At 42.4% G+C, this 13,055-nt stretch overlaps 2 protein-coding genes across 3 annotated transcripts; both read right to left on the bottom strand.

The window, feature by feature from the left end:
* Positions 1-2,840: 2,840 nt before the first annotated feature.
* LOC129835718 (DAN domain family member 5-like) lies at positions 2,841-4,558 on the bottom strand. Its single transcript, XM_055901491.1, has 2 exons — positions 3,766-4,558; positions 2,841-3,552 (listed from the first exon to the last, which is right to left on the bottom strand). Exons 1-2 carry the CDS (start codon positions 4,294-4,296, stop codon positions 3,259-3,261), a joined length of 825 nt encoding a protein of 274 aa, XP_055757466.1. The 5' UTR covers positions 4,297-4,558; the 3' UTR covers positions 2,841-3,258.
* An 874-nt stretch (positions 4,559-5,432) lies between these two features.
* LOC129835728 (tetraspanin-16-like) lies at positions 5,433-13,017 on the bottom strand. Of its 2 annotated transcripts, XM_055901504.1 has the most exons (8): positions 12,059-13,017; positions 11,572-11,680; positions 10,517-10,714; positions 9,296-9,370; positions 8,704-8,811; positions 7,900-8,055; positions 7,497-7,580; positions 5,433-5,654 (listed from the first exon to the last, which is right to left on the bottom strand). In XM_055901504.1, the coding sequence occupies exons 2-8, from the start codon at positions 11,638-11,640 to the stop codon at positions 5,595-5,597; spliced, it is 750 nt and encodes a 249-aa protein (XP_055757479.1). In that variant the 5' UTR covers positions 11,641-11,680; positions 12,059-13,017; the 3' UTR covers positions 5,433-5,594. The 2 variants fall into 2 exon arrangements, with proteins under 2 accessions (XP_055757479.1, XP_055757478.1); XM_055901503.1 differs by having other exon boundaries at positions 11,572-13,017.
* Positions 13,018-13,055: the final 38 nt, after the last annotated feature.

Genomic DNA, 13,055 nt, shown 5'->3' with positions numbered 1-13,055 from the left:
ATTATTACAGACAGAAATACTCCTCAGTTTCATCAGCTGGCCGGGTGACTGGTATCAGACGATCCCGCAGGTAAAGAAGACGGATTTGGACATCTGGGCTGGTGTGGTTACATGGTCTGCGGTTGTAAGGCCGGTTGGACATACCAAATTCTCTAAAACGAAGTTGGAGGCGGCTTATGGTAGAGATATTAACATTAAATTCTCTGGCAACAGCTCTGGTGGACATACCTGCAGTCAGCATGCCAACTGAACACCCCCTCAAAACTTGAGACATCTGTGGCATTATGTTGTAAGACAAAACTGCACATTTCAGAGTGGCCTTTTATTGTCCCCAGCACAAGGTGAACCTGAGTAATGATCATGCTGTTTCATCAGCTTTTTGATATGCCACACCTGTCAGATGGATGGATTATCTTGGAAATGGAGAAATGCTCACTAATAGGGATGTAAACGAATTTGGGCACCACATTTTTGAGAAATAAGCTGTTTGTGCACATGAAAAATGTCTGCCATCTTTTATTTCAGCTCATGAAACATGGGACCAAAACTTTACATCTTGCGTTTATATTTTTGTTCAGTATAAATAACTACGAATGCCAACGGAATGGGCTTCTAATCGCTGACTCTAAAATGGGGACAATGAACCTATTCTAACCTATTCTAATTGCACGGAGCACTTGAAATGTGATCACTTCACTACGATTCTTCCCACTAAACTCTGGGACCCCTGAAGAAAGTGTAAACTCTGTGAGCCTCATTGTTTGTCTTTTGGCGTTAACTAGGCCACTTAGCGATCCGCCATGACGATGATCGGATCCCCCAGGCGTTGAACTTGGCAGCGTCGCCGTGCCTACACCAAAAAACGAATAAGCCCCACCATCGTCGTCACTCTGCCCCTATTCCCTCCCTCCCTCGCCATGGGAACCAGGCCATCTTTAAAAACGCAGGAGTGCTCGACGAAGCTCCCACAATGCAAGAGGGCTGACATCTGTCTCGCTAAGTGGGCGCACTCTAGTGCTCCTTGTTTGTTCCAATCACCCCTGACCCCCCTCCTCCATCCTGTACCCTTTCTTTTACTCTCCCCTTCTCTCTGTCCCCCTCTCTCTCTCTCCCCCTCTATACTCTAGTGTTCCTCCTGTGTTCCCATCACCCTCCCCCTTACCTCTCTTCTATCCCCCCCCCCTCTCTCTCCAGAGAAGAGAGGAAGGAAGACGAGTCACATGGAATGTGAGGAGGAGAAGGGGAAGATATAGGGCGAAGAGATATGAAGCTTTTTGCTCATGAGATCGCAATCTCAAGATCACTCAGTACTTCCCAGCATATACAGCATGACCCCCCCCCCCCCCACACTTTATGCAAACATTCAACATACTTAGATTCAGTCTTGGAATATCCAGTCAGTCTGTTGATTAAATATCTTGATCAATTAGCACGCCAAATGGATGATTGAGATGTAGACCTCAGAGCTCAGAGAACTCTGATTGGATATCTTAGTTTACCTTCGTAACCTCCCCACTCAACAGAGATGGGAAATAACAGCCCAGACCTTCACCTCCTTACTAACCAGACCCCCTCATTTGATTCTATATGTTAAGTCCAGAGCAAATATTATTCTCATCAAACTCTTTTGTGGAAATATAGCCGTCAACCCTTTGCAAATGCAAATGTAGGCCTAAATCCATGGGCCTCAGTCAATGCAAGCATCCCCCATAGCTTTATAAAACACTGAATGCAAATTGCTGTGAGTAAGTAAGTAAGCGGTGTTATTGACAGCATGCCAAGGCTAGGCTACACAATGTAAAGAAGAGCCTCCTTTATATTCCGCTGGGGATGTATGGATGTGTGGGATGAGTTCATTTTACCAGGCACACACACACACACATGCATATGCATGCACGTACAAATACACATGCACACACAAACACACATGCGTGCACGCACATGCACTCATGCACTCACACAGGTCCAGGTTCCAGGAAATAAATGAATAATACTTGTTTTAGGCCCTGAAAACACTCAAGTGCATCTGCAGGTTTAAAAGCTACAGTCTGAGATCTGGGACACTGTTCAATAGTAATTTCAACTAATGATATACCCATTGATTGTTGAGGAATGGAACTTATAAATGCCTCATAAGCTCAGTATAACCTTAAAGAATCATTGGTACAAAAGATTTGAATTTTTGAGTGGTTACATTATCCCTCAGCTTTATACCAAACCAAGTTGTGGGGCGGGGCCACCGTTTTGCTGAAACACAAACTCCAGATTGTGGCTTTAAGGATGTCAAGAAGAATTCCCACCACAGTGAAAGAGCCAGGGGAGAAAGAGACAAGATGCCTGATACATAATGCAGTGTCTCATGCTGAAACAATTCCCTCTGTTTGCTCCTCTAAAGTGCCCATGTTCAATGCTCGTGTACACACCAGCTCTTCATCCCAAATGGCACTCTATCTCCTATAGAGTGCAATACTTCTGACTATAGTGCACTAAATAAGAAATAGGGTACCATTTGGGCAGTTCACTGCTTTCAGATGTAACTGGAATGTGGTGAAACTGCACTAAAACATTTTAATAAAACATGGAGGCCGATACTACAGGAATACTTTAGTGCATGGAATACTACGTTTTCTATGTAGATTCTTTTGGAATACTACGTTTTCTATGTAGTTTCTCTTGGAATACTACATGTTTTCCCCATGTTTCGATGTAGATTCTCTTGCATGAATCAAAGCACATCAAGGGTAAAAACCAGGTGACAAGCCAAAAATAGATTGACATTTTTATTTCATAAAAACAAAATGTCGTTCAGTTCAGATGAAACTAAACAAGTTATTCAACATTATTACACTGTCCAGAGTGGATGACTCATTCTGCCATAGGGTTGAACAGAAATGTTCATGACTAAAAATGTTAGTCACTTGTCAACAATCATTGGTGGCACTTGGCTCCAAATCGTTTTTCTCTGAATTAGAAATTCACTCACACATACAATACACATAATCAATGTCCACATCTGACATCACAATATAAATATTTTCTGTCCAAAAACAATTAATCGAGTCATCAAAATAGGCTGGAGCAGGTGCTGTGAGGGGGGAAACAAGCATTTAAGGCGATATTTTCGTAGTGCAAAAATGTTGCGTTGCAATGTGCAAAAAAATACTGTAAACTTCATTATAATCTCGCAGTGGGCGTTTTCTAATTCGCACAGAGCTTTTGCACTAGGAAAATGTCGCCCTTAAACTACAGTATCTCCAGTTATAAGTGCATGGAGGCCACAGCCTCGATATTCCCCTCCTCGCGACCAGTCTCACACTTGCATTCTTCCACCACCATCACGCGCTTCTCCCGCACCTCCATCCCACAGCGCAGAGGCACGGTCACCGTGTGGGCCTTGGATGGAGCGCAACGGGAACAGGGCGCACGGTGGTGTCCCCCTGCACCGGTCAGCCTGGCAGACTCCCAACCAGACGGGACGAACAGCGAACTGCATTGACCGAAGCACAGTTTGTTGTGGACTGTCACCGCGTTGCAGCCCTCGGTCGTTATCCGCTGCACATGGAAGATCATTAAAAAAAAAAAATTAGACTTGCATAAACATTTCGTATTTTGATGTTTCAAGCATTAGGCCCTACTTATTAAAAAAATATCCCTTTTAACTTTCTAATTTAGTCTAATAATTTGATTAAACATGAGGCCTACTGTCCTCTATTGCCCTACAACATCTTTGTCTATTGTTAACCAAAATTGAAAGGTCTGCCTCACCTGAGTAAAAGGCACCGCGGCGCAGCTCTGTCTGTTGGCAGAGTCCTTCAGACTGAGGGGCAGCGACATGGACATGGTCTTACTGTGGTCGCTCTTATCCATGGCCCTCTGCCACATCTCAAATCCCTGCCTCTTCTTGATACCCACCCCACCATTGCCCTGACTGTCGTGGTGCAGATGTGACAGTGGATGCAGAGGCACCGCAGCTGCTTTGGCAGGGAGCGCAGGCGGGCCAGGGCGACCCATGGACAAGAAGGCTGGGAAAGGCATCCTCGGACCGGGCGCACCTCGGGGGGAAATCCCGCCTCGTCTAAAAAGACCCGACAGACCCAGGTTATTGGGGTTGAGTTTGACTACTTTGACCGTTCCCCGAATAGGCTCCTGTTCGTCGACTGGACCGTTACCGGATGATTCAAAGTCCCGGCTCGCGCCATTCTTGGGAACGCTCTTGATGGACTTGTGAGGAAATGGAAGAGACAAAGCCACGGCAGAAAATGTGGACAAAAAAACAAAGTTGATGAAGAATGTCATTTTTTCCCAACAAAAAGAAAAATCTTAGATATTTTGTTCCAGATTCAGAAAAAGCTAATTATTCCCCAGCAAATAAATCAATAATCAATTGGTTGTCTATATTTTAGTGGTTCAAGGTTCCAAATGGAAACCTTGCTGTCAGTCTGGGCTATGAGACAATGGAGTTGGTGGCAGCCTTTTATAAGGACCAACCAACCCAGCCTTCACCTCTTGGAAGGTGTCATAATTCCCATGCTAATGGTCAGTATATCACACCTGGCATTTAGGATTTTATTAGGATCCCCATTAGCAGTTGCTGAAGCAGCAGCTACTCTTCCTGGGATCAACACAAATCATAAAACATGACATAATACCATAAAAACATCTTTCTTTAAACATCAAGAACCGCCCAAAGACTGAACCCCACCTGCTGGGTCATAAGATCCATTGACATTTACAACTTCAAAGGGTTTCAGTTTCTTACAGGTGAGTGTTTGAACGGTGGTGAAGACATGTGAAGTAGTCCTATAGAGTTTTTCTAGGCTCTGAGGATGTGAGTTTGAGAGGTACCCTGTATCAACTGAGAATAATACCTAGGCAAACAAGGGGCTTTCATTACATGTGGTGGTAAAGTCATAATGGGTTTATGTTCCGTGGGTATAAAGCCCAGCTCCCTTGTTATGGCCCATCATAATGCCATTAGAGTCCTGTGTTCTCTCACCCATGACCTGATCAGTCACTGGCTGTCTGGAGTTCTAGAACCCTGCTAGGAGTTCCCATGGACAGGCTCGGTGTTAACTGACACATTCACTTTCCCATCCCCCCCAGACCACTTTCCCATAGGCAGCTTCTATCTGTTAGACACCTGACCAAGTGAAGTTCAGAATAACTGTTACTGAGTGAAGTGACTGTTAAGGAGAACAAAAATTTAGGGACGCACTACCGTAAACCGCTTTGGATTAAAGTGTCTGCTAAATGGCATATATTATTATATTATAACTCAATGTTACTTAATGTTCCCAGACATATGACTGACCATGATACTGTGATTCTGCCTCTGACACTTTAGATATATTCCACAAGAGGGAGTAGTTGTCAAAGAGTTTTCCTGTTCACTAGACTGCTAATCATCACAAATTCACATACAGAGAGAGACACCCACCCTCCCACATCTACCATAAACCCTAAGAAGTCCCAAACACCACAATAACCACAGTCTACTGACAAGGAGGCTTCATCTGCAAGTCTAATTTATTATGGTGTTGTCTCTGGCCTGGTTGGCCTACCATGCCTGGGTCAGGCTCTGTGTTGCTGCTGGTCTAATAATAGGTGTTGCCTAGTCTGACGAACAACACTACTGACACCATCATGGACGCCAACTGAAACAGAGACACACACAACAAAAACCACACACGCGCATTAGGCCACGGGAAACACATTGAAGCATCATTAACACACACCACAGGCCACGGGAGGAAACTATATCTCTGTCTAACTTTGACTCTTTCTGAAATAGGTTTAGCCGGCTTTGCTAAAGTTCACTCATGTGGTAATGGGGTTGTTCACATCGAGCACGCGCACACACACAGTGCACGTGGAAACTATGTTTTAACACAAAAGTCAAACTTTGAGGCTAAGTTAATGTTTCAGTTCATTTGTGTTGGGGTGGTGTTAGTGGTTGTGGAGTCTCTCAGGAAGACAGTGTCATGAATGGAGTCATTTCAATAGTGGATGCCAAGGCAGATCTGCATTCCAAATAGCATGCTATTCCCTACTGTACATGGTGCACTACCTTTGATCAGAGCCCTATGGGCCCTGGTCAAAAATTGTGCACCATATAGGGAATAGGGTTCCATTAGGGATGCAACCTTAGTCTTATCTGCCTTAGCATCCACTATTGAAATTACTTCATTCTCATTCCTGAGTGAGACTCAATAACAGCTAGCAGTGATTGTGTTATTTTGTCTGATCCATGTTGATTCACAAGGCCAATTTACTGTTTAAGACTTTCATTTACACGATGGTGATCACAATGGAAACCACCTGTGGCTGTTTGTGGCCAATGTCTCTACCCTCTAGTCATTTTGTCCCCATATACGTTTGGGAAACTCTCACCATATACATTTGGGCAACTCTCACCATATACATTTGGGCAACTCTCACCATATACATTTGGGAAACTCTCACCATATACATTTGGGAAACTCTCACCATATACATTTGGGAAATTCTCACCATTTACGCTACCATTCAAAAGTTTGGTGTCACTTAGAAATGTCCTTGTTTTTGAAAGAAAAGCACATTTTTTGTCTATTAAAATAACATCAAATTGATCCGAAATACAGTGTAGACAATGTTGTAAATGACTTTTGTAGCTGGAAACGTCTGATTTTTAATGCAATATCTACATAGTCGTACAGAGGCCCATTATCAGCAACCATCACTCCTGTGTTCCAATGTCACATTGTGTTAGCTAATCCAAGTTTATCAATTTAAAAGGCTAATTGATAATTAGAAAGCTCTTTTGCATTATGTTAGCACAGCTGAAAACTGTTGTTCTGATTAAAGAAGCAATAAAACTGGCCTTCTTTAGACTAGTTGAGTATCTGGAGCACCAGCATTTGGGGGTTTGATTACAGGCTCAAAATGGCCAGAAACAAAGAACTTGTCTATTCTTATTCTGAGAAATGAAGGCTGCTGGCCTTCTAGGCAGAGTTGTAAAGAAAAAGCCATATCTCAGACTGGCCAATAAAAATAAAAGATGGTCAAAAGAACACAGACACTGGACAGAGGAACTCTGCCTAGAAGGCCAGCATTCCGGAGTCGCCTCTTCCCTGTTGACGTTGAGACTGGTGTTTTGCGGGTACTATTTAATAAAGCTGCCAGTTGAGGACTTGTGAGGCGTTTGTTTCTCAAACTAGACACTCTAATGTACTTGTCCTCTTGCTCAGTTGTGCACCGGGGCCTCCCACTCCTCTTTCTATTCTGGTTAGAGACAGTTTGCACTGTTCTGTGAAGGGAGTAGTACACAGCGTTGTACTAGATCTTCAGTTTCTTGGCAATTTCTTGCATGGAATAGCCTTCATTTCGCAGAACAATTTTATGTTATTTTAATGGACAAAAACAAGGTCATTTCTAAGAGACCCCCAACGTTTGAAAGGTAGTGTAAGTTTGGGCAAATCTCACCATATATATTTGGGCAAATCTGAAAGGACACTTACCTCCATGACACAGATGCCAGAAGCGGTGGAGCCAAAGATGACGCTCTGGTCCTGGATCACATTGATCAGTTTGGTAATGCAGCTCTGGTGACCGACAGATAGATAAAGAGGACGTCACCATCTGTTCCTTCACAAGACATGGCCACTACCCAAATTAGGATTTGGCCCTTAGAAATAGGTAAAGGAGTAATGGCTTTTGACACTGCTACATCCACCATAGTTTCTGGAACCATGCTGAAAAAGACAAATGTAAGAAAATATCCAAACCGGCACAGTTTAATGTGGGTCAACACGATAGTATAAAAGGGGTCAAAGTCGGTCCAGCTATGGTTGATGTGTAACCAGGCCGGCTCGGTACAGCTTGGTTTGGCTCGGCTTATTCATATGGAAAAGTGTTCCCTACCTTTGGGTGTATCAGGCCCTGGGTGGTGTCGAGGCCGTCGCAGGCGCTGCTCGTCAGGTCAACACAGCACGTCTTGGGGTACAACAGGCCAGTGTTAGCACTGAACACGGAGTTCTTGAAGTCAGCCGTGGAGTTGTCAAAGCCACAGCACTTGTACTGCACACAGTAGAGAAAGGCAGAGCATTGAGACAGTGGGCTTCTATTGGTGCACATTGACAATTTCGTTTGTTTCTTGTTTCTTTCGGAGCTTTTGCACATGTACAGTGAAGAATGGTAGCTCTAGTCTGAAAACCAGACCTGTTTTGTGCAAACATTCCACTCCTTGTATTTCGTGTCATATGCCAAAGTTTGTCATGACAAGTAGAGGCAAGGAGTGGAATGATAGACTGGTACCCAGGGTATGGTAGATCCTACTGGTATTAAAGCGGCAATCAGCAGTAAAAACAATAACAAAGCGTCCCCACCCGTTTCGGTAAAAAGCTGAGGGATGAGGCTGGAGAAATATAACCACTCAAATTCATAAACAGAGATATAGATTCAAGGAGTGACCATCCATGATATCAACATCATCGTTGTAACCATGTTTTTAGGCTATATAGTGTTTGTTTACATTTACTTTGTTAACAAACATTGGAGTAAAACAAGCTTACAGTATATTTTTGGTTCTGAACTAAGCTCATGAGGCATTTATAAGTTTAATACTTCAAGAATCAATGGGTACATATAATGAATTTATAAGTCCAAAAATGAATGTAGCAACTGCTGATTGCCCCTTTAAAGTCAGAGTTCACATAGCCCACTCACATGGACCATGATGGTGTTCCAGGCTGTTGATATGGGGTCTGCAGCCGTTGGTCCCATATAGGACATCCGCAAAGAGTCCTTACTAGCTCCACGAATCGTAACCTCCACCTTAAACACAGGAAGTCACCTAATCATTTACCCCAGTGCTTGACTGTTAATCACGCCAAGAAAACTTTACAGCATCTTTGTAGCAGTAAGGCTGTGCGTGAATCATCTGAGCTTTGTACAGTTTCTTTGTTGCAGTTTAGACATTGAGCGTGAGTAGATCATCTGTGCTAAAGACAGAATCTATTGTACTTTACAGTATCTTTGTTGCAGTTTAAACAGTGAGAGTGAGTAGATCATCTGTGCTAAATACAGTATCTTTGTTGCAGTTTAGACAGTGAGGATAGGGTCAATGTGGATTGTCTGCGGTTTATACAGTATTTCTTTTGCAGTTTAGACAGTGAGGGTGTGAGTGGATCGTATGTGCTTTGTATGGCATCTTCTTTACAGTTTAAACAGTGAGGGTGAGTGGTTAATCTGTGTTTTGTACATTATCGTAGTTACAGTTGAGCCAGTGAGGGCGTGAGAGTGGATCGTCTGTGCTTACCAGATCTTTGTACACCAAGATGAAAATAACCCCAGTAACCTCAGCTGTAAACATCATTGACACGATGAAGAAATACTGGTAGATCAAGGAGAGGGTTAGAATCAACCACATCATAGTTTCAAAGGTGAGCAGGGTAAGAACTGTACACTCTCTATAACTGTGCATCCCCACTTCCCCACTTCCTGGTCTCCTGTGACCTATGACCCAACATATAGTTCCCTCTAGTGTACAAATTAAAGTGACGCTACAGATGTTTTGTATAATTTCACCCAGTAGTTTTGAAAGCCAAAACGGGCCCCTGAAAAGTGTGCACAATTGTGTACAACGTCATCCATTTCGTATGATATGCTACGTCCTAAAAAAATATAGATTTTTAAAAAAATCATGCAATTCTTACGCTATGTTAGCGATTCCAATTCGTACGATATGTTACAAATTTGTAAATGCTTAAGATCCCATTCAATCTCTTTAAGTGGAATACACAAAGACTATAGAGCAACCATCAAATCTCTCCGTGGAACTTGCCTAGCACATCTGATTCAACTAATAATCAAGCCCTTGACTTCTTAAATCCGTTCAGAAGGACACAACATCTTGGAACGTTCAGATAGAAATATGTTATGTAGAACAAACATGCCTCTCCAACATGTGGAACAAGGAATCATGTCGGCTATATTCATGGCATTACTATCTGCAACGTTTGACAACTGAACGTGGCCCAGGTGTGCTAGTTCAGGGCTACAACAAAATTGTGAAACATCTGTGGGTCCCCGAGGAGAGGTTTGAGAAACAAGGGTATAGACTACACAACACAACAACCAAATAAGTAGGCCAAAATGGCTCCTTCTAACAGACTCTCAACCATTAGCAAGAATTTATGAAGACTACACTCTACAAAAGTGACCCACCTTTCTTCTAGACTGAGCCCCAAATGGTAGCCCCCCCCCCCCCCCCATGTTATACTGTTGATGAGGTTTATATCTTGTAAAACAACAAGGGGGAATTTTTTTATTTGAATTTCATGTTTGTTTTATTATTTAAAAGTGGAACATGAATTGCCTCATTCAAGTCACGAGTGTGTCCAGAAGTTAGAGTTTATTGACCCCCTTGCCACCCTCTGGAAGTCACCCTCGGAGTTTTGACAACAACACGCGTCAACAGAGGGCCCTCAGAGCGAATTGGTAGGGGCGATGGGGTGGTTTGGGATTCACGGTCTCTTACCAGCATGATGAGGCAGCGGTTCTCGCTCCAGGCCCCGTAGCAACCAATGAACCCCAGCAGAGACAGGATGGCCCCCAGGCACATACACACATAGCTGATGGTCACCAGCTGTGCCGAGAAAGAACCCATCACCTGGACAAAGGTGGCCGCTCCGTACCTGATCCACACACCTAGGCCAAACAGCACAAGGCCACTCACCTAGATGGGGGAAGAGATGGACTATAGAGTTAGAATAACTAGAATGGATTCACCTGGATGAGAGAAGAGATGGACCAGAGTTAGAATGACTAGATTGTAGGACCTTCTGATTGAAGACGGTGTCCCGTGGGGGAACTGGTCCGGCGACCATATTGGGTTAGAGAATGAGATGCGCATCCATGAGATTGAGGGTATTGAGAGAGTGTATTGACATTGGACATTCTGATTGGGTGAATTAACATGAGATTGATCATATTGATGCATCATTATCGTGTTTTCCCCAACATTTACTGTAGATGCGGGCTAAGAGTTGTTCAAACTAGATTCTGAAATGAATGCAGGGCCTCAACTAAACTATATGGAATTTAAAACGTTGGACAATCCTGAGCATACCATCTGTAACACATAGGGCCAGTTTCCTAGAACAGATTAAGTATTGGACTAAAAAGCTATTTGAATTGAATGTATTTGGGGTAACAGACATATACATCAAAACGTACAATGTGGACCCAGAGGATATCACTTGAAAGTATTAATTAAAACGCTTGTTTCCAAAGTGGTCCACAATGGTAAAAACAAGAACACATAATGACTCAAAGGGAAGACAAATTTACAAACAACCATAAATTCATTCATTTATATTGACATCCTAAAAAGTGGCACCATGGAGATTCAATGGAGATTCTCGGATTCCCTGTGGTCTGACGATTCTATCGAACTTTCACTCCAACCTACATGTTGTTGTGAATGTAATCGTTCTGCAGTGCGGGTTTGATTGAGGTCCAGCCTAATAGCCTCTTCTGGTATAATCTACAGATAAATCCCCCAAAAAGCACACAAAAAAACGGTGCACTTACAAATATGATGCCACTGAGTAACATCATTAGGTACCTCAATAGGCCATACAGGTGATGTAGTCTGGACATGACTGACTGCGCTGTAATGTCATGAACCGGTTGGTTCAATCTACGGAAACCATACATACAGGTTAGCATTTTTCACATAGACCAATAATCTGGAAATGTTCAATACTCAACGTTGATGTTGAATTGTTATCCATCATTGACATGACAAGCATTCATTACATGCAAAAATAATGTTCTCCAAAGTTAGCTAGAAGTTAACTAGCTACTATAGGCTTGGATATTTCATATTCATTTAGAAAAATTTGCATTTTTAGCTAGTTAAATAACGTTAGCTAGTTAGCTACTGTATCACCCTTGCTTTAATAAAGACCAGAAAAATAATAAAATTGGCCAAAGGCAAAAGCTAAAAGTTAAGAAATTCCTTATTAGCTGTTCAATAATTGACAAATTAATCAGTTGCCCTTGCATTCTTAATTACCTTTTTGTAGGCTACAAGTGGTATTTAGCTAGCCCAGCTGACAAGCTAACTTGCTATTGGTATCTTCTTTTGACAGGGGCGCGAGCACGAACCTTCATAGCAATGCGCACCCGTTTCCATGGCAACGCAGTTCTGGGTCATAAGGTCATAATCAGAGGTGTCACAATTAACATTTTGTAACAATAGATGTAGCTCGAGGATACAATGTAGTTAACTTTATTTCTATTGTGCTTTTCAATAGCAACCTGGTCTCAGAGCATTTCATATTATTCTGTATGTAAATCTATGACACTACAGCGCATAGGAAAGTATTCAGACCCCTTAACTTTTTCCACATTTTGTTTCGTTAGCCTTATTCTAAAATATATATTTTTTATCTCCTCAGCAATCTACACACAACACCCCATAATGACAAAGCAACAACAGTTTTTTAGAAATGTTTGCAAGTGTATAAAAAAAAAAAAACGAATACCTTATTTACATAAGTATTCAGCGTGTTGTTTCCATTGATCATCCTCGAGATGCTTCTACAACTTGATTGGAGTCCACCTGTAGTAAATTCAATTGTTTGTACATGATTTGGAAAGGCACACACTTGTGTATATAAGGTCCCACAGTTGACAGTGCATGTCAGAGCAAAAACAAAGCCTTGAGGTCGAAATAATTGTCCGTAGAGCTCCGAGACAGGATTGTGCCAAGGCACAGATCTGGGGAAGGATACCAAAAAATGTATGAAGCCTTGAAGGTCCACAAGAACACAATGGAGTTTGCTGTCAATACAGGTAAAAGTGCTTCATATCATAAAATAAAAATACTAACAAAGACAGGAGGAAGGAGAATGAAAAAAATAGCTAATTAAAATCATACATTAAAAGCCTCTTCATAAAAGTCTTGTCTTCAGCAGGGATTTAAAAAGAGACACTGAATCTGCAAGTCTGATCTAAAAAGTAGCCTAGTAGATGCCAACTTTAGGTGAATATGATTGAGAAACTATTAC

Source organism: Salvelinus fontinalis, chromosome 3 (assembly GCF_029448725.1).
Source record: "Salvelinus fontinalis isolate EN_2023a chromosome 3, ASM2944872v1, whole genome shotgun sequence".
Taxonomy (NCBI): Eukaryota; Metazoa; Chordata; class Actinopteri; order Salmoniformes; family Salmonidae; genus Salvelinus; species Salvelinus fontinalis.
The sequence above is the reverse complement of the archived record's forward strand: the minus strand, read 5'-3'. Positions and strand labels throughout refer to the sequence as shown.